The sequence below is a fragment of the Scyliorhinus canicula genome, chromosome 1, assembly GCF_902713615.1.
Source record: "Scyliorhinus canicula chromosome 1, sScyCan1.1, whole genome shotgun sequence".
Lineage (NCBI taxonomy): Eukaryota > Metazoa > Chordata > Chondrichthyes > Carcharhiniformes > Scyliorhinidae > Scyliorhinus > Scyliorhinus canicula.
In genome coordinates, this window is record NC_052146.1 from 89,555,025 (window position 1) to 89,579,672 (window position 24,648).

The 24,648-nt window shown below is 47.4% G+C and overlaps 1 protein-coding gene across 4 annotated transcripts in view; it reads right to left on the reverse strand.

Moving 5' to 3' along the window:
- Positions 1–24,648, reverse strand: part of LOC119965003 (S-adenosylmethionine decarboxylase proenzyme-like) — a 134,440-nt gene that overhangs the window by 14,449 nt on the left and 95,343 nt on the right. For all 4 annotated transcript variants that reach the window (XR_005460418.1, XM_038795206.1, XM_038795196.1 and 1 more), the window contains exon 7: positions 22,554–22,646. Coding sequence is in view for 3 of the 4 variants with exons in the window: in XM_038795206.1 (XP_038651134.1) it covers positions 22,554–22,646 (93 nt within the window). In the remaining variant the exon portion in view is untranslated. The remainder of the gene's footprint in view (positions 1–22,553; positions 22,647–24,648) is intronic.

Here is a 24,648-nt window from a genome sequence, read left to right on the forward strand (position 1 = left end):
ACCAATCCTCCATGCTGCCTCTGTAACAGGGTCCTCTTAACCCTTGGTACCTTCCCTGCCCAAACAAAGTCCAAAATAATTGTGTCCAGTTTTCAAAAGAAGGCCTTCAGTATGAAGATCGGGAAGATCTGGAATATGAACAGGAACCTCGGCAGAATGTTCATCTTCACCACTTGGACCCTCCTTGCCAAAGTCAAGTGCAGCGTGTCCCACCTCTTCAGATCCTCCCTAGCCTCCACCAGTTTTGTTAAATTCCATTTGTGAGCATCACCCATTCCCTCGCTACCTGAATTCCCAGGTATCTAAACTTGCCTCTAGCCACCTTAAATGTCATAACCCCCCCCCCACCCCCTAAGTTGGCTCACCAACCCAACTCATTCACCGGGAATACTTTGCTTTTCCCTACATTTAACTTGTATCGCGAGAACGCCCAAACTTTCCCAACAGGCCCATGATCCTCTCCATGCTCCCCAGCAGGACTGAAAGACACAATATTAGGTCAGCAGCATAGAGCGACACCCGATACTCCCTTCACCCTCATAATCCCTCGCCACTCTGCCGACCCCCTAAGAGCCATTACCAGAGGTCTATAGCCTGTGCAAACAGCAGCGGCAACAGCGGGCACCACTGCCTTGTTCCCCTGTAAAGTTCCGTGGACCCGTGTCATTGGTCCGCACACTCGCCCTCGGTGCAACATATAACAAGCGCACCCATGCCACAAACTTTGGCCCGAAACCAAACCTTCCCAGGACCTCAAACAGGTACCGCCACCCCACCCAGTCAAATGCCTTCTCCGCACCATTGGACACCACTAACTCCGGTAACTGAGATCTCAACGAGGTTATGATCACATTTAACAGCCTCCTTATATTACTAGAAAGCTGCCTGCCCTTTACGAAGCCTTTTTGGTCCCCGCAACCACCCCTGGGAGACAACCTTTCCTGCACAAACTTATCCAGCACTTTCACATCTGTATTTAACAATGAATAGGCCTAAATGACCCACATTCCAACGGCTGCTTCCTCTTTTTTGGTATTACTGTAATGTGCTCGTTGCTTGTGTCAGCGAGATTCTCCGCAATCGGCGCGATGGCCTGACGCTGACGTCAAAAGCGGCGCGAACCACTCTGACGTTGGGCTGTGCGGAAGTAGCGGAATTCTCCGCACTTCCAGGGGCTAGGTGGACGCTGGAGGGGTTGGCGCCGCGCTAGCCGGCGCCGAAGGGACTGCATGAGTCCGCGCATGCGCCAAAGGGCCGTCGTGATCCTGCATATGCGCAGAACCGCTGGCGTATTCTGGCACATGCGCAGGGGGGTGTCTTCTCTGTGCCGGCCATGGAGGAGCCCTACAGGGACCGGCACGGAAGGAAGGAGTGCCCCCTTGGCACAGGCCCGCCCGCAGATCAGTGGGCCCCGATTGTGGGCCAGGCCACAGTGGGGACCACCCCCACCCCCCACCCCCGGGGCCAGATCCCCCTGCGTCCTCCTGAGGACCGCCCCAGCCGTGTGGGACCATGTCTAATCCACGCTGGCGAGACTAGCCAGAAACCGATGGTCGGGGAATTGCCGGGGGGGTCCCGCTGCCAATGGCCCCCGACCAGCGTGGCGTGAACCCCGCCCAAAAACCGCCGCTGGAGAATACGGCAGCCGGCGGAAGGGCGAGTTTTGCGCCGCCCCCCGGTGATTCTCCGACCCAACGGGGCGTTGGAGAATCCCGGCCACTGTCTCCAACAGCTCCTCCTTCTCCAACACCTTATTAAATGTCTCCAAGAGATGTGGTATCTGGTCCATCGCAAACTCCTTATAAAATTCTGTCAGATAGCCATCGGGCCACGGAGTCTTTCCCCACTTCATACTGTTGCTCGTTGTGCTAAGTGTGCTTTGCACTTATTGCTCTGTTTTATAACCTTTGCTCTAGAGTCGCCAGGTATCTTTATGATACCACCACGAGGTTCAAGTTCAAGTGCTGATCAATAACTCAATGCACCAGTTAGTAAGGTTCAAATCAAAACATATTTATTATATACACAGTCAATCGCTACGTATGCATAAAATACTACTCACTAGACTATTTCTAACACTAATAGGCCAATACTTACCTTTGGAAACTGGCCCACCAGGTCAGGGCAACAAATGGCCTTTCATTCGCTTCTGAGTCTGCAGGCTTCCAGCTGGTATGGACTAAGGGTTAGGAGCGCCTATCTCATAGCGTGCGTTGACTGGACAGACACTTACTTGGTTGGTGCAGCTGCTAGGCAGGTCACGGTCAAGGGTTGTTTCGAGCTGCTGAGAGACCCTGCCAAGAAGCTGTTAGGCCGGACCCTGCCAAGAAGAACGAATTGAACTTGGGGACTCTATTTTATAGTCCCCAGGGGCTTCACGCCTTTTTGGGCAGACCCCGTACCTGGTTCCAAGTGATTGGACTAAGTTCTGATCACTTGGATCGATTTCTCCAATACTGGAGCTGTTCCCAATCGCTGGGAGGTTCCTAAGTGTCCGTTGGAGTTCCTTTGTCTTTGCTTCTGCTGGCGCCGAGGAGTCTGGCTTGGCCTCGATTATCTTAAATGTTTCCAATTGTTCCCTGGGATCACTCATCAATATGTAGATAGTTGTTAGTTTCAGCGCTGTCTGGGTTTCTGCAAGTTCTAATATACAGGAGATTTTGCACCTGCTTGTTTTTCTGCGTTTGGCCATTTTTCCCTGCATTCTTAGCGGATCTCCATTTTAAAGTCGTGAAGTAGCCAACCCAGGTGGCTACACTCCCTCCTTGTGATCCCTAACGCGAGGCGTGAAGAATCACATAACTGCGTCATCTTCCCTCCCTGACCCAGCGAGCACTCTTCCATGGCCTCTACACTGACCATAACTATGCAAGGAATTTTAACTGTCAATTCTAAGTGGCGCTATGTCATAAAAGGGACATGCATTACAGAACAAGAACTGGAACCTCTAACTATCCTCAATAAACTACTCTCACTTAAATCATCCAAACATACTAACTTCCTAACAGTACAAAATCATAGCAGCATTCACATTTTTCTCTGGCTTGGCAGTCAAGAACAGAGTTGAACAATCTTTCAGTTGCAAACGAAACACATTTTTAAATTTACAAATGACACACAAACAAAACGAAAGTTCTTTATTACATCTCAAGGGTTTCGGGGGCCTGGTGGAAACCGGAAATAGGGGATCTCATCCTGTATACCGGGGTGCGAGAGCGGTAGGCTCTCCTTCGCCATTTTCTCATGCGGATAGTCTGTACGATGCTGCAGAGTATCGCCAATGCTAGAAGGGATTCAATTACATATGAGAAGGAGCACCACGTTATAAACCTATCACACCATGATGGTGTGTTGTTACTTGTCACTGGGCTCTGGGTGCTATGGGGAAGTGAATCATTAACGGCTGGTGGAGTGAGGGTGAGGGGGTTTGCATTCGCGCGCAACCACATACAAGTTATAATGATAACGAAAAACACGTGGGATGTCTTCATTGTTCAATTTTACATAATCTTTAATCACAGCCCACACTTTGTCACAAAACCCTCTATCTGCCAACAACCCAGAATCGAGCCTCCACCCCGGCCTCTGCTCCCATCCCGATCTAACCCGAATCTCCATCCAATGGGGCATAGGTCTAAGAATACTATCCCCGTGTACTCTGCCCCCTCCACTCCGACCAAAATCTGGCTCAACACGAAAAGCCAATTCTGGACTACACCCTGTACACATGTGAGAAAAGATAATACTCCCTTCCCGCTGGGTTTTTGAAATGTCACGGGTCAACCATACCCATCTTCTCACCCAGCTCCTTTGCCATTCGTATTCTGCCCATTGACCTGGGGCTCGACCTATCTACCTTCGGCTCTAGGACTCAATTAAAATCTCCTCCCAAAATCAACTGGCATAGCCAAGTCCGGGATCACTGCCAGCAACCCCCTCATGAAACTTACATTGTCCCTATTCGGTGCATACATATTCACCAAGACCACCGGCGTCCCCTCCAGTACCCTACTCACCATCACATATCTCCCACCCGAGTCCCTCACTTCCTTCGCGCTCACAAACCCCGTTTTCTTACTCATCAAAATTGCCAACCCCTCGACTTTGAATCAAACCCCAAGTGGAAAACCTGCCTGACCCACCCTTTCCTTAGCCTAACCTGGATCTTCATGCGGAGGTGTGTCTCCTGCAGAAAGACCACCTCTGCTTTTAAACTCCTGAGGTGCGCAAAGACCCGAGACCTTTTCACCGGTCCATTGAGCCCTTGCATGTTCCACTATCAGCCTTACTGGGGGATTACACCGCCATTCCCCTTTACCGTCCGCCATCCTCCCCTTTCGGCTCTACCCCCATTAATTTCATCCTGTACCTGGCCCATCCAAGGTGGCCCCTTTCTCAACCCCTGACCACGTTTCTTCTCCAACCTCGCCTCATCGCATTACCCTCCCTTCCCCCGCCCAACCCAACCACCCCCCCCCCCCACGGCCACCTCTGTCAGCCTTCTCCCTCACCTCACTTCCGTTCACCAGCAACACCAGCCAGCGTGACAACTCCTGCCCAAAGGCTCCTCCTATTGATGCCCCACCCCTCCCCAACCTTTCCTCTCTGTTCTGTGAAGAACGCTCCCCGCTGACCTCCCCCTCCCCCACCCGAACAAAGACTCATCTTGAACCATAGATCTCCTTCCCCAAGAACAAACAAAAAGAAAAAACAAAATCCCAGGCAGCAGGAGGAGAATGGGGACAGCCGCCCCCTTACAAACTTTTCACCCCGCTACCCTTTTGTGGTGATCCAACCACTGTATATATGTGTGCTTGCAGTAAGGGGATGTATGGCCGTATCTGTATTACAGGTTTCTCCGGTAAGCCCCTGCCGGCTAGCTCCGCCCACAGGGTGCTGTATAAACATTTGTAAGTTTCACTGAGATGCCATTCTACAGCTGCCGCCGGAGGAATAGCATCTCACTGTAATAAAGCCTCTCTTGTACTTCACTCGAGTCTTTGTGTACAATTCTTAGCGCCACACCTTTGTCAACTCAATAGTAGATAGTAGAAGAAGAAAAACCTTCACATCGGAGGAAAAGAACACCCCCCCCCCCGGCTCTCCAACCCCCATTCTATCCGTATTCCCAATTACTTCAAAGTGCCAACACCTCAGTCTCCCAGATCTGTTCAGCTCAGTTCTCTCCAGTTGATGTTCTTTGATAAAGTCATTGGCCTTTCTGGGTTCTCAAAGTATACATTACCCAAAGCTTCACCGGGTAGAGCACCCCAAACCTGATCTGCCGCCGATATAGCACCGCCGTGGCGCTAATGAATGCCGCACGTCGCTTTGCCAGCTCAGCTCCAATGTCCTGATATGTTTGGACCTTGTTCCCCTCTCATTAGCTGTTGCACTTCTCCCTGTCCACTGCAGAATCTTTTCCTTCTCTACAAACTTGTGGAGTCTCACGATTACCGCCAGTGGCGGCTCCCCCGCTCTAGGCTTCTGCCTGAGAGACCTATACACTCTGTCTACCCCAGAGACCTTGTCCAGCATCCTCTCCACCACCGGCCTCACCAGCATCCTCGAAACATATCTCGTGGCACTCGCACCTTTCACTCCCTTCAACAGGCCCACTAACCGCAGATTTTGCCTTTTTAAATTAAAACAATAAATAAATTTAGAGTACCCAATTCATTTTTTCCAATTGAAGGGCAATTTAGCATGGCCAATCCACCTAGCCTGCATATCTTTGGGTTGTGGGGGCGAAACCCACGCAAACACGGGGAGTCACAAACTCGGGGAGACACAAACTCCACACGGCCCGTGATCCAGAGCCGAGATCGGACCTGGGACCTCGGCGCCGTGAGGCTGCAGTGCTAACCCACTGCGCCACCATGCTGCTCATGCCTTCTTGATCTATTATCTGCTCCTCTACCTTTGCTCTCAATGTCTTGCAAAGAGCTCCCAAGAGCTGCCCTGCGTGTGACCACTCACACCATGGCCACCACCGGAAGTCAATTGATAGATATTCCTAGCAGAAATTCCAGAAATTCCTATTCGCAAGGCATCTTTAACATAAACCATCTGAACTGTAAGAAAGGATTTAGTTCAAATTTATGTGCACCATTTTTATTTACTGATTGTGCCTATCCCGATTAAGCAATGCCCCCCTCACCCCACCTCATAAGGACAAGGCAGCCCCGGGCCCGATCTTTGGCTCTGCCACGGTTTCCCGGAGCCAAAATTGGCTTCAATGGGAAATCCCATTGACAAGTGGTGGGACTAGAGAATCCTATCTGTTGCCAGCGAATGGCAAGCTGCCGAGAAACAAGGGGTTGGAGGAATGGAGATCCACCCCCCACCCCCGTCAATTTTAAAATTCTCAGCTATGTTTTCAAATCCCTCCATGGTTTCATCACTCCCTGTCTCTGAAACCTCCTCCAGCCACACAACACTCCAAGATTTCTGTGCATCAATAAAAAACATTTTATAAAAAAAAAAGATTTCTGTGCACATCCAATTCTGGTCACTTGAGCGTCCCTGAATTTAATCGCTTCGTCATTGGCGGGTGTGCCTCCAGCTGCCTGGGTCCTGAGCTCTGGAATTCTCTCCATAAACCTCCCCAGCTCTCTCCTTAAAACCTACCTCTGTGAAATTTGCTCATACGCTCCAGTCAAGTGCTTTGGGGCATTCTCTTACATTACAGGTGCTATACAAATGCAATTTGTTCTTGTTATTGGTTGACAGCCTGACTTGACAGGAGTAGAGATTGTGATGATGTAGACATTTCTATTGTGACAAAGAAATCTTATGGAAAGATAATAAGTATGTGCATCTATTAGAAAGTGCAACTCAATTATATACCATACTGTATAAATTCAATATTATCAGATGAAATATCCTAAAGCATTTCATGGACAGCAATTGTTTAGAAGTTCATTAACTGTAGTTCTATAGGTAAACACTATTTTGCACAGAATAACTTATAACACTGAATTAGTGTAATTAAACATCCCAATAAATGTCACAGGAGCATTATCAAATGAAAATTACACCAGAGCATATCAGGAGATATAAGGAAGAAGACCAAAAGCTTGATCAAAGAAGCAGTTTTAAGGAATGTGATGAAGGAGTAAAGCAAAGCAGAGAGGGGAGAGATTTAGGGAAGGTATTCTGGAGCTTCGTGCCCAAGCAGCTGAAGGCACAGCCACCAATGATTGAGCGATTAAAATCAGGAATGCTCAAGATGCACAGCAAGATTCCGCAAACAGCAATGAAATGAATCACCAATTAATCCAATTTTGAAGGGATTGTTTGGCGGAGCAATGCATGGAAGGGAGATGGTGGTATGATGGCAATGTCACTGGAGAAGTAATCCAGGGCCATAAAAGCAAATTACTGCGGATGCTGGAATCTGAAACAAAAACAGAGAATACTGGACAATCTCAGCAGGTCTGACAGCAGATTTAGGGGGGTGGGGGGGGGGGGGGGGGGGGGTTGTAGTGGCGTGGTTAGGGGGCCAGCAATAGGTGGAGATTAACAAAGCTGTCGTGGACAGAAAAACAAAAGGAATGTAAATTGGGGTCATTAACTTTAGAACATCAGGTTAAAGTCCAACAGGTTTGTTTTATATCACTAGCTTTCAGAGCTCTGCTCCTTCCTCAGGTGAAGGAGGCCAAGGAAGGAGCAGTGCTCCGAAAGCTAGTGATTTAAAACAAACCTGTTGGACTTTAACCTGGTGTTGTAAGACTTCTTACTGTGCTAACCCCAGTCCAACATCGGCATCTCCACATCATGGGGTCATTAAGGCTAAGAAGGGGGCTGATAGCGGCACATAAAGAGATTAGAATGTGTGAATGGCAGAACAAAGGTGAGCGGTGTGTTAAAGGGCAACTTGGAACAGAAGGTCCAACAGGGATAGAGGGAAAGGTGACAATGGTGAGGGGAAAACAGATCAATGGAAGAAATGAACATGAATTCATAGAAATAAAAATGTGGTGAAGGTCAGGGAGAGAGTTCACAGTCTGAAGTTGCTGAACTGAACGTTAAGTCCAGAAGGCTGTAATGTGCCTCGTCGGAAGATGAAGTACTGTTCGTCTAGTTTATGCTGGGCTTGACTGGAACATTGCAGCAGGCCAAGGATGGAAAGGTGGACGTGAGAACAGGACGGTGAGTTGAAATGGGAAGCGACAGGAAGGCCTGGGTCCTGGGTCCTTTTGCCGATGGACTGGAGGTGTTCTGTGAAGCAATCACCCAGTCTGCGTTTAGTCTCTCCTAATATAGCAGGGTAGCACAGTGGTTAGCACTGTTGCTTCACAGCGCCAGGGTCCCAGGTTCGATTCCCGGCTTGGGTCACTGTGCGGAGTCTGCACGTTCTCCTCATGTCTGCGTGAGTTTTCTCTACAAGGACTGTGTGGTGGTCACTCCTACCGATACTGTCATGGACAGATACATTTGCAGGCATTGATGAAAATGACGGAAAGTAGGTTTCCCCTTTTGTTGGTTCCTCACCACCGGCTGCAGACCCAATCTAGCAGCTATGTTCTTTACGACCCGCCCAGCTCGGTCTGTGGTTGTACAACCGAGCCACTCTTGGTGATAGACACTGAAGTCCCCCACCCAGAGTGCCCTTGCCACCCTCAATGCATCATCCAATAAGTGTTGGACATGAGGGAGCATTGATTCTGTTCCAAATCAACATTACAAAAAGACAGATTTCCAGCTGATTATTAGATTGCTGTTTGTGGGAGCTTGTTCTGTACGGATTCTCTGCTGAATTTATTGCACAATAACAATGGCAATACTTCAAAATGACTTAATTGGCTGTAAAATACTTTGGGATGTTTTTCGGTCTTGAAAGGCACTTTCTAAATGAAAGTTCTTCCAAGTGAAAATCTGGATACTTAAGAAAAAATATGTAATAAGTAGAAGGAGAAGTTGTTAAGTTTTAGTTTCTTTTTCATTTAGTCGCACACCAACATATATGCGGAGCATACGATCTGCTGGAGAGAAAGTAAATGCTTGTTCCTTTCAGAGCTCTCGGTAGAGACCATGGGCAGGATTCTCCGGTCGCCAATGCCAAAATCGCGTTCGGCAATCGGCCGGAGGATCCCCGCTCACAACCAAATTGGGGGCGGCGCCACCGATGCTCTCCCCCTCCAAAGGATGCCGTGCGCAGTACCGACGACCTCAGGACACTGCCTGAGGCCTGCCCCCCGATGCTTCCAGGCCGAGTACCATGGCATGGGTCTCTCATGGTCTCACCTGTTGCGAAGTTGGCCTGGTGGCGGCGGACTCAGTCCAGCACCGCCAGTTGGGGGAGGGCTGATCCGTGGGCAGGGGGAACTTTGGCAGGGGCTGGTGGCACTGTTGGGGGTTAGTCCGGGGCTCGCGATCCCGCCAAAGGGGGGGGCACTATTTCGCAGGCCGGGTCCTACAAAGGCCAGCGCCGTGTTGCACGCCGCGGCCGCTGCCGTGCGCACGCGGGCCACGGTTCTGGCAATTCTCTGGGCTGTATCAGAGCCGGGTGTGCTACACTGCCGGCGTGCTAGCCCCCAGCTGCACGGAGGATCAGTAGCTATTTTGCAGCGAATGTTCAGGCGTAAAACACCACCGTTCCCATGCCACCGTGAGGACATAGTGTAGCTATCTGAGATGGCCACCTGCAAAGGACCATGGGAATTATGGCCAACCCAGGACTCAGACAGATACAGAGTTTCTGTGTATTTGCAACCCAGATAACTAGACCTGATCGAAACTCCCGCCTGTTTGCATTTCAATGGCCCATTTCCCCTGAACAATAGGATTGCACTCAAGAAACTGATACAGCCACAGACTGATCGGCGCCACTCCGTTTACTCAGAGAGCCCCACTGCCAAGGTCAATGACCGCTAAGGACCCGCCCAGCCACCAAGGCACCCGCCCCTTTATTGGCCAAAATCAAAGGCAGTGATCGAAGCCCTGTCGAACTATTGGGTCCAAGATTAAGGACCACCCCAAAGAGTGCAAAACTCAGAAGGATAAAAAGGGACACAGCCATGTGTTCAGTCTCTTTTGGACCTGGCCTGTGCCAGCCTCCTTTGAATCCAACCTGTGCCAGCCCAACTGCAGCATAACGACCAAACAGCCAACTTCAAGACCAACGATCGCTACCTGATGGATGAGTCCAGCAGACACAGAGCCAATTCTTCAAACCAGCCACATGATCAAGATAAAGGCCTTATCCACTTGCACAGTGCCAGTCACCTGAAGTTAAGTGTAGGTTATTGTAGTTGATAGGTGTAGTTTAACTTGTAGTATATTGTGTTTGCATGTCGAAGTAACCCTTGTGTGTAAATAAACCATCTTTGAACTTGAACTGACTAACTGGTTGTGGGTCATTTCACCGATATACGGTAAAGCCTTGTGGTTTATTAAGAGAAATAGAAACACCCACAGTGTTGGCGACGCTGTTGGGACATAACATCATATCATAAAAAGAGCCTCAGTAGCATATTGGCGACTCTAAAGAGCAACATTATTATAGTATTCCCTTAAATTGGCAACATTATTGGCGACTCTGGTGGGAATCGATTTCCAATTGCAAGAGAAAGAAAGAACCACAAGTGCAAGCCCATATCGACCAAATCACTGAATTTCGAAAGTGTGTACTAACCTGCATGCGTACTAGCAGGGATATAAGGTAAACTTGTTAGATTGTGTAAAAACTATCGAGGAAATTGTGAACCGGAAAATAGCTTAGGCCGTACCCGCAGTTTAAATTGCTGCCTTATCCCCTTGTTCCAAATTAACAATAGGAAACAAAGATTAACGGTAGGAAACACGAGAAAAGAGAAAAAAAGAGATATTAGAAGCGATGGAAAGTTTAATGAACCCGCAGGAACATAAGGTTGCAGCGACCAACAGAGCAGAGCAATGCCCCATATGGGAGGAAGAGTTGAGGAAGTATTTGAAGGGGAAAGGATGGGCTCTTTGGTCCAATTTCTGTGCGAATGACGAGTGAGGTCCAGGAAGCATAGGACAAACTTGGTGGGACAACCAACTGAGGTCCATCAGAAAAATGCAGCGAAAGTCCAAAAGCCGATGGCAATAGTGTCCTGTTTGGCACAGTTGCGAGGCACAGAGGAGGTCGTGAAGACGCTTCGCAGGCAGTTAGTTGAGAAAGACAAGAAGAATGAGGGAAGCAATGGTGAAAGCGAGAAGATAATCGAGCATCTCCGGGAACAGTTAGCAGCTAAAGGTAAGGAGATGGCTGATATGAAACGAGCACACCAATCTTGTTTAGTTCACCTTAGCAGCTTTCAGACCCAGTATGATAAAGCCACCAAGATACACAGTGCGCAGTCTTGGTAAGAGAAGAAACAGAACAGCAGGTAGCCCAGTTAAGTAGTCAATGTGCAGATTTAAAAGCAGCTTGGCGAGCGCTCCACAACTCCACAACAGAACAGAGACAGAGCACAGTAGACCACGTGAAATGCAGACAACAAATAGAGAAACTACAGTCACTGCTTTCAGTGCAGAATGGTTTCCATTATACTTTCGGACAAAATTTAGATGAAGAAGATGCCCCCGATTGGCAAGAATTAAATGAAAGCACCCAGAGATATGTAGAGGATATAGGAAATCAAAATCGAGCCCCTATGCCCCAAAAAGGAAAGCACCCGCACCACCGAATGCATAGGCAGCACACACCCCCATGAATCCGGTTACAACGCAGCGCAAGTCATCGGATCAAAATTAGCCTAATTTTGTTTACACCACCCCACTATCAAACACCCAGTTGAGAGATGCTTGCACCAAAATCGTTCCATTCCAGCCCACCGCAGATCCGCACATGGTAGCATGGTGGTTAGCATAAATGCTTCACAGCTCCAGGGTCCCAGGTTCGATTCCCGGCTGGGTCACTGTCTGTGTGGAGTCTGCACGTCCTCCCCCTGTGTGCGTGGGTTTCCTCCGGGTGCTCCGGTTTCCTCCCACAGTCCAAAGATGTGCGGGTTAGGTGGATTGGCCATGCTAAATTGCCCGTAGTGTCCTAATTAAAGTAAGGTTAAGGGGGGGATTGTTGGGTTACGGGTATAGGGTGGATACGTGGGTTTGAGTAGGGTGATCATGGCTCGGCACAACATTGAGGGCCGAAGGGCCTGTTCTGTGCTGTACTGTTCTATGTTCTAAGTGCGCCAACAAAATGTTATGTACAGCCTACACGAGAGAGAGGATGCAGCCAGTCCGTGAGATCAGCTTTGCCAGAACCCCAGAATGTAGGAGGAGGAACTCTACCGGAGATGAAAACGGCCGTTTTAGATGCAATCGGGTACACCAAGGGACACCCAGTAGAAGGTTTAAATCACTGTAGGCAAAAGAAGGGAGAGCATCCGACTACATTTGCAGGTCGCCTTTGGCTCCATTTTAAAGCAGTATTTGGAGATTTGAACCGCGCACACTTAAATGAGGACGGCACCACTAAATGGTCCCGCACTTTAGTGTCGCATGCCACAGAAGCAGGTCAAAAGGCGTGTGTGAATTACGACCCCGCTGACCACACACATAATGACTTTTGGGTTTTAAAGAGACTCTACAGAGCATGGGGACAAGCCCTACACAGACAGGCAGATCAGGAACAGATAGAAGCAAATATGCACCCAGTTAGGAGTAGCCAGGACCCAGCATGGATAAATGAGGGTAGACATGAGGGACAGCACCCCAGAGCACAGGCACCACGAGGTTGCTATAATTGTGGACACATGGGACATTACGCCCCCGATTGCCGACAAAACCCCCCGAACCAGCACCGACACCAACAACCAAACCCCCCATCCAGGAACAATGTTAGGCCCACGCATAGTATTAGTGCCTGTTCAGACAATTTAGCGGTCAACACCACAGATTGACGGTGTTCGGACTCCTCAACTTGGGTCTGCGACACAATCTGGAACAAATCAGGCAGACCAGTAGTCACAGTCTGGGGACAACCAGGCAAATTTCTTTGGAACACAGGAGGGTCCCACACCACTTTATACTCCTCCACCATGTTTCAACGTGACAAATGGCCCACCACAGACACCATCACCCTTAGTGGATTTACTGAACACCTACAACAGGGATACATCACAGCCCCCGGAGATATTCAGACAGGGAACATTAGCACCAAGCACCCCGTCTTTTTAGTCGACTTGCCCCAAACAGCCAAGCACATTTTAGGAATCGATTTTATGAGTTCCCATAATCTTTCCTTTGATACAGTGAATAAATGTGTATGGAGAATGGCCAAAGCAGCTAGGGCCCCCACTACGCTCACAAGAGGGGATTATGAACACAGAATTTGCTCAGTGGACGACTATTGGTTTAATCTGCAAACAATTAGTACAGACCAACCAACTAGAGAGGTCCTCTGCGTAAAATACAAAGCTTCGTTCACACAACACAGACATGATTGTGGGAAGGTTCCAGGTACGGTCAAAATTTCAGGTCCCGATCCAAAGCCACAAAAGCAATACGGATTCCCACAGCAAGCCGAGGGTGAGATTTCTAAAGCTATCAATACTTTATTAGATCAAGGAGTCATTCGGCCCGTAGTGTCAACAAATAATGCCCCAATGATTCATGGCAATTAACGATCGACTACCGAGAATTTAACAAGGTTACCCCTTTAGCAGCCCCCACTGTTGCCACGAGTCCCGAGACCATACTCAAGCAGGGAGTACAGGCAAAGTACTTCACAGTGCTGGACATCAGCAATGGCTTTTGGTCCATCTCGTTTGACAAGGCCTGTCAGTATAAGTTTGCCTTACATTTCAAGGGCAGCAGTACACGTGGACATGCCTCCCACAAGGATTCCACAACTCCCCCTCTATTTTCCACCGACAATTGGCCAACGGACTTCCTAGGTTTAGTAGGACATTGCTGCAATCATATAGATGGTTTTGCCACAAAAGCAGCCCCACTCTCAGAACTCCTTAAAAAGGACGTCCTATGGGAATGGCTTATGCAGCACACAGACGCCATCGATTAATTAAAATGCGCCCTAGGAACAGCACCCGCTTTGCAAGTTCCAGACCCACACTCGCCCTATGCCATCCCTTACCTGAGAAAGGACGTACTGGCACTGGAGGGTGTCCAGAGGAGATTCACGAGGTTAATCTCAGAGCTGAAGGGGTTGGATTATGAAGAGAGGTTGAGTGGACTGGGACTGTACTCACTGGAATTTAGAAGGATGAGGGGGGATCTTATAGAAACATATAAAATTATGAAGGGAATAGATAGGATAGATGCGGGCAGAACTAGGGGGTGAAAGCAGAACTAGGGGGCATAGCCTCAAAATAAGAGGAAGTAGATTTAGGACTGAGTTTAGGAGGAACTTCTTCACCCAAAGGGTTGTAACTCTATGGAATTCCTTGCCAAGTGAAGCGGTTGAGGCTCCTTCATTAAATGTTTTTTAGGTAAAGATTGATAATTTTTTGAAGAATAAAGGGATTAAGGGTTATGGTGTTCGGGCCGGAAAGTGGAGCTGAGTCCACAAAAGATCAGCCATGATCTAATTGAATGGTGGAGCAGGCCCGAGGGGCCAGATGGCCTACTCCTGCTCCCAATTCTTATGTTCTTATGTTCTATAAAAGTAGCAACCACCGACCGAACCCTATCAGCAGTACTCCTGCAGGAAAGCCATGATCGCTTAGGACCCGTAGCCTCTATCTCACGAGTTTTGGACCCCGTGGAGCAATGATTCTCAGCCTGCGAAGGGCGCTTGCTCACAGTCTTTTGGGCAGTACAGTATTTTGCATACATCACAGGCCTTCACCCAGTAACGACCTTAACTGAGCACACCCCAACGCAACTCTTGTTAGATGGTAGACTAAAGGACAGGTCAGTCAGCCAAATCAGAGCCGCTCGCTGGACACTGCTGTTACAAGGGACATTACGGTCAAACGTACCAAGACCCACACATTTCTGGCCGATAATCTTCAGTATGCAGGGACCCCACCTGAGTGCCAGATCATAGCAGCCCAACACCACACATGACCCTTTATTCCAAGGTCAGTACACCCACATGCAGGCAGTAAAGCACAGCATTCCCAAGCCACAGGGAATGCCTTAAAAATTTATGTAGACGGTTCCTCCACGATATAAAATGGAAAGAGAATAACTGGTTGTGGAATTTACGTAGAAGACGCGCAGGGATACGCATTAGAAGAAATTTCTTTGAAATTGCCCGGCCACCTAGGATCACAAGCAGCAGAACTCGCGGCCATAGCATATGTAGTGCAACACCCAGATTCTTTCCCAACCCCCGCAGACATACATTTGGACAGTCTATATGTATGCAATAGCTTGACAGAATTCCTGCCCCTGTGGGAATCTAGAGGATTTGTTTCAGCCGATGGAAAACCCCTACCCTCTGCCCCGTTGTTAAAACACATTCTTAGGACAGCCTCAGATCGCACATACGGTATAATTAAAGTGAGAAGCCATCATCGTTCGTCCCCACCCGGTAATGTACAGGCAGACGCCCTAGCCAAGACAGGATCATGCAATGGTCACTTTTGGCAGCCCCCCAAAAGCGAACCGATACACACAGTCCAGGTTTCCCAGACCAATATTGAGGATCTAGCTCAGGTCCAAAAGGCAGACGACACTCTCAAACAAGTTTTAGACGGCAACTTCCCAGCCCCCTACGATAAATGGAAGGACGCACTGACGGTACAGGATGGCATAGTTTGAAAAATGGAATTTATGTGGTCCCCACCCAGGACAGAAATCAGCTCATTTACCAGTTCCATGACGGACATGGACACCAGGGGATAGACAATACCATTGCCCATTTAAGACCATTGTGTTGGTGGCCCGATTTAAAAACCGATGTAACAAATGATGTAGAGAATTGTCTTATCTGCACACAAAACAACCCGGAACGATACACAAAGAAAGGACAATTACATCACACCCAACCTGTTAATGGCCCTTGGACAATTTTGCAACTCGACTACATTGGCCCCCTCCCTCTTTGCAGAAATGGTTTCAAATACATGTTAGTTGTAATCGACACCTTTACAAAATGAGTAGATGCATTTCCCTCACGGACAAACAGAGCAAAAGGCCACCGCTAAGATTTTGACCCAATAGATATTTACACACTGGGTTCTCCCCCGCAGCATTGAGTCAGACCAAGGTTCCCACTTCACCGGCAGTCATGCAAAATGTTTTTACGATTTTTGGAATCAAGCAGAAAGTCCACATAGCATATCACCCCCAATCCAGTGGCATTGTTGAACGAATGAATCGCACTTTAAAAACGACGATTCGGTAAATGGTGCAACAGAATAATACCACATGGGACAGTTCTCCCATTCGCCCTTATGTTTACACGGAACACAGTTTCCCATTCCACAGGTTTCACCCCCCACACTCTGATGGCCGGACAATTCCACGAAGGGAATTGAATATTTATTAGGTCTCGATTTGGCAAGCCCCAGAGTCACCGCCCTCACCCATGAAAAAACAGTCCAACAAGTCACAGAGAATATTAAAGCAGCACAGCTCGCTGCAGCTGTCTGACTAGGTGCTAGAAGGAAGCAGAGTAAAGCCTGCTTTGACAAAACTGTCCACCCCGTAGAGTATACAGTTGGCCAGCAAGTAATGGTTTCCCTTTACGACCCCAGTTCTTTCCTCTCCCGTATCCCGTGTATTGACAACCTAGTCCAACCCTCCCCCAGCCATGCCAGCACATCCACAGACCCAACCTTGTCTCCGCCCACAGGTACAGACTTCCACCTTGAACTTGACTCCGACGACAGCGACAACCTTCCTGAATTGATTGCTATCCCTGACCGATGGTACGATCTCTCTGCCCCCAGTCACCCCAGGCCCCTGAACCACGACAAGGATATCTTCGCCCCCCCCCCCCCCCCCCCCCCCCCCACCTCCCCTTCCACAGCCTGCGACAGTAACTTGCCCTTCACTGCCACGGCCCCTATGCCTCACGACAAATGAACCCCCCTTTGGCACAGCAACAGCTCTTGTAGACTGGTAAGACATGACGATTCGGATCCTACAACGGCCCACACGGCCACGGCACAAAAACGGCAGACAGGAGTCTGGCAACCGGGAGATGGTGATGATTCAGATTCTGACTCTCGTTTCGGCAATGCTTTTACAACACTGTTTGGTACAGAACCTGTATGTCGAAGTGACCCTTGTGTGTAAATAAACCATCTTTGAACTTGAACTGACTAACTGGTTGTGTGGTAATTTGACCGATAAATGGGAAAGCCTTGTGGTTCAGTAAGAGAAATAGAAACACCCACAGCATTGGCGACACTGTTGAGACATAACATCATGTCATACAAAGAGCCTCAGTAGCATATTGGCGACTCTAAAGAGCAACATTATTATAGTATTCCATTAAATTGGTAACAATAGCCTCAAAATCGGAGAATCCAACCCCGTATACTCATTCCGCACTGAAACCCGAGGTCACTGTTCACATATCATTCTCTTGCACTATTTAAGCCTGTTTTACATGGCAGGATTCACAACAGCATAGGAATAAGCATGGCAGCAAACCTGCAGTATTTCATTGCTCAGTAAAAATGTGGACTATTTTGGAGCTATTTCTCTGTCGTTTTATTGCACCTTCTGCTGTCAAGCTCTGCAAACCATTCCTAACAACAAATATGCAGGCAGTATGTCTCTGGTGTCTCCTTCGAGCTCTGTATTTCATGTTCGGTTAGATTTAGCAAGGATTTTTTTTTTGGATGAGACAAAGAAGAGCAAGCCCCGCACGCTAGCTTTAACTGGCTCAAAATAATTAACTGTTCCTGGACTTAAGACAAAAACTCACAGAAATCAGAAAGCTTCCACTTCTTCCTCAACACGTTTACACAGGTCAATAACAAGCCCTCTCATTGTGGACACAGATAATAGAGCCAAGGCTGGTTGCTGACACAGGATTTACCACATCTCTCAAATGGACCCCGATTCAGGAATCACAATCCCAAACTGGCATTCAAGATCATGGCATGAGGGAGAGCGAGCCAAAATGAAGGCAAGTTCCCCTTATGGCCAGACAAAATAGCAAGCAGGGGAAAGAGCAGCTGGTGGATCCACCTGTCCCATCTGTAGTTGTACTGTCTGAATCTGTGACCATTAGCCCCCCCCCCCCACCACCCCTCACTCACTCACCTACTGACCCTTGCAGAGAACCTCCTGGGAAAATGAAAATAACAGACAATAACCCATGCCAATTTGGGAGCAAAATCTGGAAAATTCTTTGTAATCCCTATAAATGATCAAAACTAGCCGAAGAAACAACATTAACCCTGATTAATAGAGCAGAGTAACAACCTCTTGTATAAAGTGATTTCTGCCCCAGACCGGGACAGCTCAAGTTCCCTCTTGAAGGTACACAACAAATCAGAATTCACTGCACAAAACAGGCAGCCTGTTCTGCTTATACTCTGCCAAAAGAAAATCCTCAAATATTCAACCTAGTTGTTCCCTCACATAACTTGTAAATATAATCCCTATTTCTCCCTGAACGAATCTATTACAGTTGAAATAATTGAGCCAGCTAAATACGGGGCAGAAGTTTCAAATGAATTCTCGGTCTTGATCCTACGATTTAAATCTAATGCTCTCTCAGTGCCATTTTTAAATATAAATGGGTTGATTGGGCAAGAGGCAAACTCAGCACCCAATTAATTAGAGTCACCAAGCACCTCCATGAGGCACGAGTTGTCAGCCTTGCATCAGTGGCAAAGGCAAGCGGCGGCCATGCTGGGGACTGTCATTGTCTTGTTATGGAGCCAGGGCAGGTCATGAAAAGACCAGTAAAGTGACCACAGATGCCAAGTTTAAGGATAGTGCTTGATTTAGTACTGACTGACCCCTCAAATTTCATAAAATAACACAGATGGAAACAAAATTCATTTTGCTCATCGAAGACTCTGACAGCTGTGTACTAACATGTTCACTGTCGTTCAGTAAAAGGATTGAAAATTCCAATTTGTTCTGGGTATGTCCTAAAGGGGTTGTTAAACGGCAGCCAACATATTTCCTGCTCCCGCTCCCTGATAATTGTAAACTGTCCTGAGGGTGATGGAATCCAGTGCTGCCCTCCAGGAACATGGAACTCTACAACTGGCCAAGGCCTTTGGCACAGTCAGCTGTGAAGGCCTATGGAAGATAATGGAGAAATTTGGCTGCCCTGAGAAACTCATCACAGTGGTTCACATTTCCATGACAGCATGCTTGCAGGTGTCCTGGATGATGTTGAGTCTTCTGACCCATTCCCACTAATGGAGTTAAGCAGGGCTCCATGCCAGCACCAACCCTCTTCATGGTTTTCTCCGCCATGGTCTCTGCTGTTTTCTGTGACGCCGATCTTCATATTGAACACATTGACAGGAAGCTTCTCAATCTCAGATGACTCCAGGCAAAGAGCAATGTTCCCAGACACACACTGTTTGCCAATAAAGGTGCACAAGCTGCCGGTTGAGAGCAATGTTTCATGGACTTGTTCTCCAACATTGAGAAAACTGAAGTACTGTGTCAGCGTGGTGCAGGAAAGCCCTATCTCAAACCCAAGGTTTTAGTCCATGACCAGATTCTGTCATGAACGGATAGGTTCAACTACCTTGGCAGCACATCTATCAATTGTCTGGATTGTTCGCCTTTGGCTGCTGATGAGCAAAGAGTCAAGAGCTCTGCTCCTTTTCCCAAATACCTTTGCGACTCGGCCAACGTTGTCTACCTCATACGCTGCAGGAAACGATGTCCCAAAGCGTAGTACATTGGCAAGGCCATGCAGATGCTGTGACAATGGATGAACGGGCATTGCGCAACAATCGCCAGGCAGGAATGTTCCCTTCCAGTCGGGGAACACTTCAGCAATCAAAGGCATTCAGCCTCTGATTTTCGGGTAAGCGTTCTCCAAGGCAGCCTTCAGGATGCACAACAACGCAGAATCGCTGAGCAGAAACTTATAGCCAAGTTCCTGCGGCCTCAACTGGGACCTGGGATCCATGTCGCATTACATTCACCCCCCACCATCTGGCCTGGGCTTGCGAAATCCTACTAACTGTCCTGACTTGAGACAATTCACAGCTCTTTAACCTGTGATTATCCCTCTCTCCAGTTGCTCCTTCTGGACCTGTAAAGACTTAATTACCTGCAAAGACTCGCATTCAAAGTATCGGCTTGCATCTTTGACTTTGTCTATATATATGTTTCTGGATCCCACCTCTTCATTCACCTGTGGAAGGAGCAGTGCTCCGAAAGCTAGTGATTTGAAACAAACCTGTTGGACTTTAACTTGGTGTTGTAAGACTGCTTACTGTGCTAACCCCAGTCCAACGCCGGCATCTCCACATCATGAAGATCTATAGGGCAATGATCATCCCCACACTGTTCTGAGTTTACAGCACTTGGATTGTGTATCCGTGTTTTGCCAAGAAGCGCAAACACATTCATCTGAGCTGCCTTCGGATACGAATAAAGATCAGGTGGCAGTAGAAAATGCCAGAGACTGAGGTGCTCACCCGAGTTGGCACTGCCAAGCATCCATGCCATATTGTGACAGTCACAACTGAGTTGGGCTGCTCATGTAGCCCGAATTCCTGACCCTTACTGACCAAAGTGAATCGTTTATGAAGAGCTTGACTGCCCCTTTCAAAACCACTCGACTTACCTTGCAGTTGGGCCTCCAGCAATTCACTTGTATGAGTCTGGCTGCAGTCCCCATTAATGGTGCTCCTATGACAGGAGAAGTGCCAGCCATTTGATTAGAAACAGCATTTTGTTTTAGATGGGATGGAAGTCTCGGACTGAGCCAATGAACAAGCTTATAGCTATGAACTGTGGTCGCGGGCTTCCCGTCTTTGAGGAGGAGGGTTCACCCACGACTTTTCAGTCTGGGGGTGGGGTTACAATCTCATACACTTCCAGGCACAAACAGGAATGAGAATGCAATCAAATAAAATCACTTAATTTTTTTTCACAGCAAACAAATTAAAGATTGGGACAGACATGTGAAGAAAGTAGAAGGTTGGGACAGACATGTAAAGAACCTATTAATGAATACCAGATTATTCTTCAGGCTGAGTTCCGTTATTCATTGAAATGTATTAATCACACAACTGTTAACATAGAAACATAGAAAACAGGAGCAGGAGGAGGCCATTCGGCCCTTCAAGCTTGCTCCGCCATTCATTATGATCATGGCTGATCATCAAACTCAGTAATCTGTTCCCGCCTTCCACCCATATCCTTTGATCCTCTTCGTCCAAAGTGCTTCTTGAAAACAATTTTGGCCTCAACTACTCTCTACGGTAATGAATTCCCAACAGGCTCACCACTCTCCGAATGAAGAAATTTCTCCTCATCTCTGTCCGAAATGACCTACCCAGTATCTCAGACTGTGACCCCTGGTTCTGGACACACCCACCATCGGGAACATCCTTCCTGCACCAACCGAAGAGTCCTGTTAGAATTTTATAAGTTTCTAAGAGATCCCCCTCATATTTCTAAACTGCAGCAAATAGAGTGGCTGGTTTAGCACAGTGGGCTAAATAGCTGTCTTTTAAAACAGACCAAGGTAGGCCAGCAGCATGGGTTCAATTCCCCTACCAGCCACCCCGAACAGGCACCGGAATGTGGCGACTAGGGGCTTTTCACAGTAACTTCATTTGAAGCCTACTTGTGACAATAAGCGATTTTCATTTCATTTCATATAATCCAGTTATATCTGAATGAAGAAGCAGGGTGCGATTCTCTGGGTTCCCCGTGGCGTGTTTCACGGCTGTGGGAGGTGGTCCTACATTGGCTGGCGGCGGGATCTTTGTCAATGGGATCTACCGCAAGCCGCCGGTGCATTCCTACTTTCATTAAAACAGAAAAAAGGGTCCAAAATCTATTTATTTATTCTCCATCTGCAGAAATACTATCTGTTGGTAAGAGATTCCAATTGCTTGTCACAAAGATAATGGGCAGGATTTCCCGGTCCGCTAGCCGCGTTTTCCGGTGCAGCACGCCCCAGGCGGCAGTGGGATTCTCTGTTCCCGCAGCCGGCCAGGTTTCCCATTGTGGCTACCCCACGCTGTCGGGAAACCCGTGGGTCTTGGTGCGCTGCCGTCGGAGCGGAGGGTCCCGTCGACGGAGAATCCCGCTGCTTGTGTCATTTAATAGAACTACTAACCAGACTTTTTTTTCTTAGTTTTTTTTTAAGCACTCTAAGGATGTATTTTTATTTTTTATTTTTTATTTTATAAATTTAGATTACCCAATTATTTTTTCCAATTAAGGGGCAATTTAGCGTGGCCAGTCCACCTACTCTGCACATTTTTCGGTTGTGGGGGCGAAACCCACGCAGACACGGGGAGAATGTGCAAACTCCACACGGACAGTGACCCAGAGCTGGGATCGAACCTGGGACCTCAGTGTCATGAGGCAGCTGTGCTAACCATTAGGCCACCGTGCTGCCCGTCTAAGGATGTATTCAACAGGCTGACGACCTCAGATTCTTTTCATTAGCTGTGCGCTAAAATATTTGTTTTTTAGTTCTGTCATTGAATACTTACATCTGCTTTCAGTCCATTCATCGAGTAGCCACAGGGATTGAACATTGTGGCATCTATAACCGAGCCCGGTATCAGGTCATGTATCCCACTCATCTGAAAAGCAGATTATTTCAGGAAAGCGTAAGGAACATTAAACTCCAGTTACGTGTTCAAAATCATTCATACTCAGCCTTTGTTAAATGTTCTTTTAAGACCGAAATGCTGAACATTCTCAAAATGGTTAAAGACCCAAACAACAAATCAGCAGAATGGTTTCAGTTTTTAATTTGTTCCATGTCTGCTTTCAATTCTATAAAATAAGCTAGAGTTCATCCAATTTCAAGCATGAAATTGATCACTAAGACATTGAATATTTTTCTGAATGTGCTGTGCTTAAATGCTATATAATTATACCCTTAAATCCCATTTTACGGTATTTCTCTTACAACTATATTCTCCAAAAAAGACAGAGTAATTATTTTACAATGTTCCATTGTCTTGGATTTCCTGCACTATAAGTACAGAGAGTTCTATTCTGCCCATTGGCAAGAATTGGTGAGTTTTCAGCAAGTGAAGCTAGATGAATAGTCCATCTTAATTCAATACTTGCTGAGCTTGACAATGGAGCCAGTATCACTATTCACCAAGTGTTAGAACACTGTTTTTTTTGCTGTCAGGAGAATTATAATTTTATTTGTGCCCCAGTTCCACTGTTGGGACCAATTGTCAACAATAGACAAATTGTCAATCTTCTGTATTCAAAGAATAGTGAAGATAAAATCCTTTATCCTATTTCACAGAACTTTTCAAGCTATTAAGTGTTGATTTTGGAATTCTCTACCTCAGAGAGCTGTGGGACCTCTATCGTTGTGTATGTTCAAGACAGAGATCAATAGATTGTTGGGTGCTGAGGGAATTAAGAAATATGGAGATGTGCAAGGACATGGACATGAAGTAGAAGTTCAGGCATGATCTCGGTGAATGGTGGAACAGGCTTGAAGGGTCAAATAGCCTCCTCCAATTCTTATTATGAGGAGGAGGTGATAAAGTGGTATTGTCACTGGACTAGTAATCTAGAGACCCAGAGTAATACGTAGGTTCGAATCCCACCACGGCAGATGGAATTTAAACTCAATAAAACAGATGGAATTAAAAGTCTGATTGGATAGGATTTGTTTATTGTCACGTAACCCGAGGTACAGTGAAAAGTATTTTTCTGCGTGCAGCTCAAACAGATCATTTAGTACATGGAAAATAAAAACATAATAGGGCAACACAAGGTACACAGTGTAAATACATAGACACCGACATCAGGTGAAGCATACAGGAGTGTAGTATCAGTCAGATCAGTACATAAGAGAGTTGTTTAGGAGTTTGGTAACAGCAGGGAAGCGAGCTAGATCATGATACTGTAGTATTAGTGTTAGAATAAAGTTTAAGAGATTAGGACATTTATAGGTGATGTAGGAAGAGGATCTGTTTGAGAGAGCTCGCAGAGAGTCACCACGTTCCGGCGCCATCTTGTGCAGAGATGATGAGCGTGAATCAATTGCCATAAAAACTCATCTGGTACACTACTGTCCTTTGGGAAGGAAATCTGACCTTCTTTCCCCGGTCTGACCTACATGTGACTCCAGACGCACAGCAATGTGGTCAACTCTTAAATGCCCTCTGAAATGGCCTAGCAAGCTCTTCAGTTGTATTCAATCACTCGAAAAAGAATGAAACCAGATGAAGTGGCCTAGGCACCAGAAACGACAATGGCAAATCCAGCCTGTTTACCCTGCAAAGCCCTCCTTACCAACATCTGGCAGCTTGTTTCAAAATTCAGTGAACTCTCTCACAGACCAGAGAAGCAGATAGGTCAAAATCATATCTTACATATCACCATCCCTTGGTATGCCCTGTCCCACTGGCAGGACAGATCAGGCAGAGGTGCAGCACAGTGGTTTACAGTCATGAGGGAGTTGTCCTGGAAGTCCTCAACACGATTCTGAACCCCATGAAGTTTCATGGCTTCAGGTCAAACATGGTCAAAGAAACCGCCTGCTAATTAACACGTACCAGCCCCTCAGCTGATGATTCTGTATTCTTCCATGATGAACACCGAGGGTGG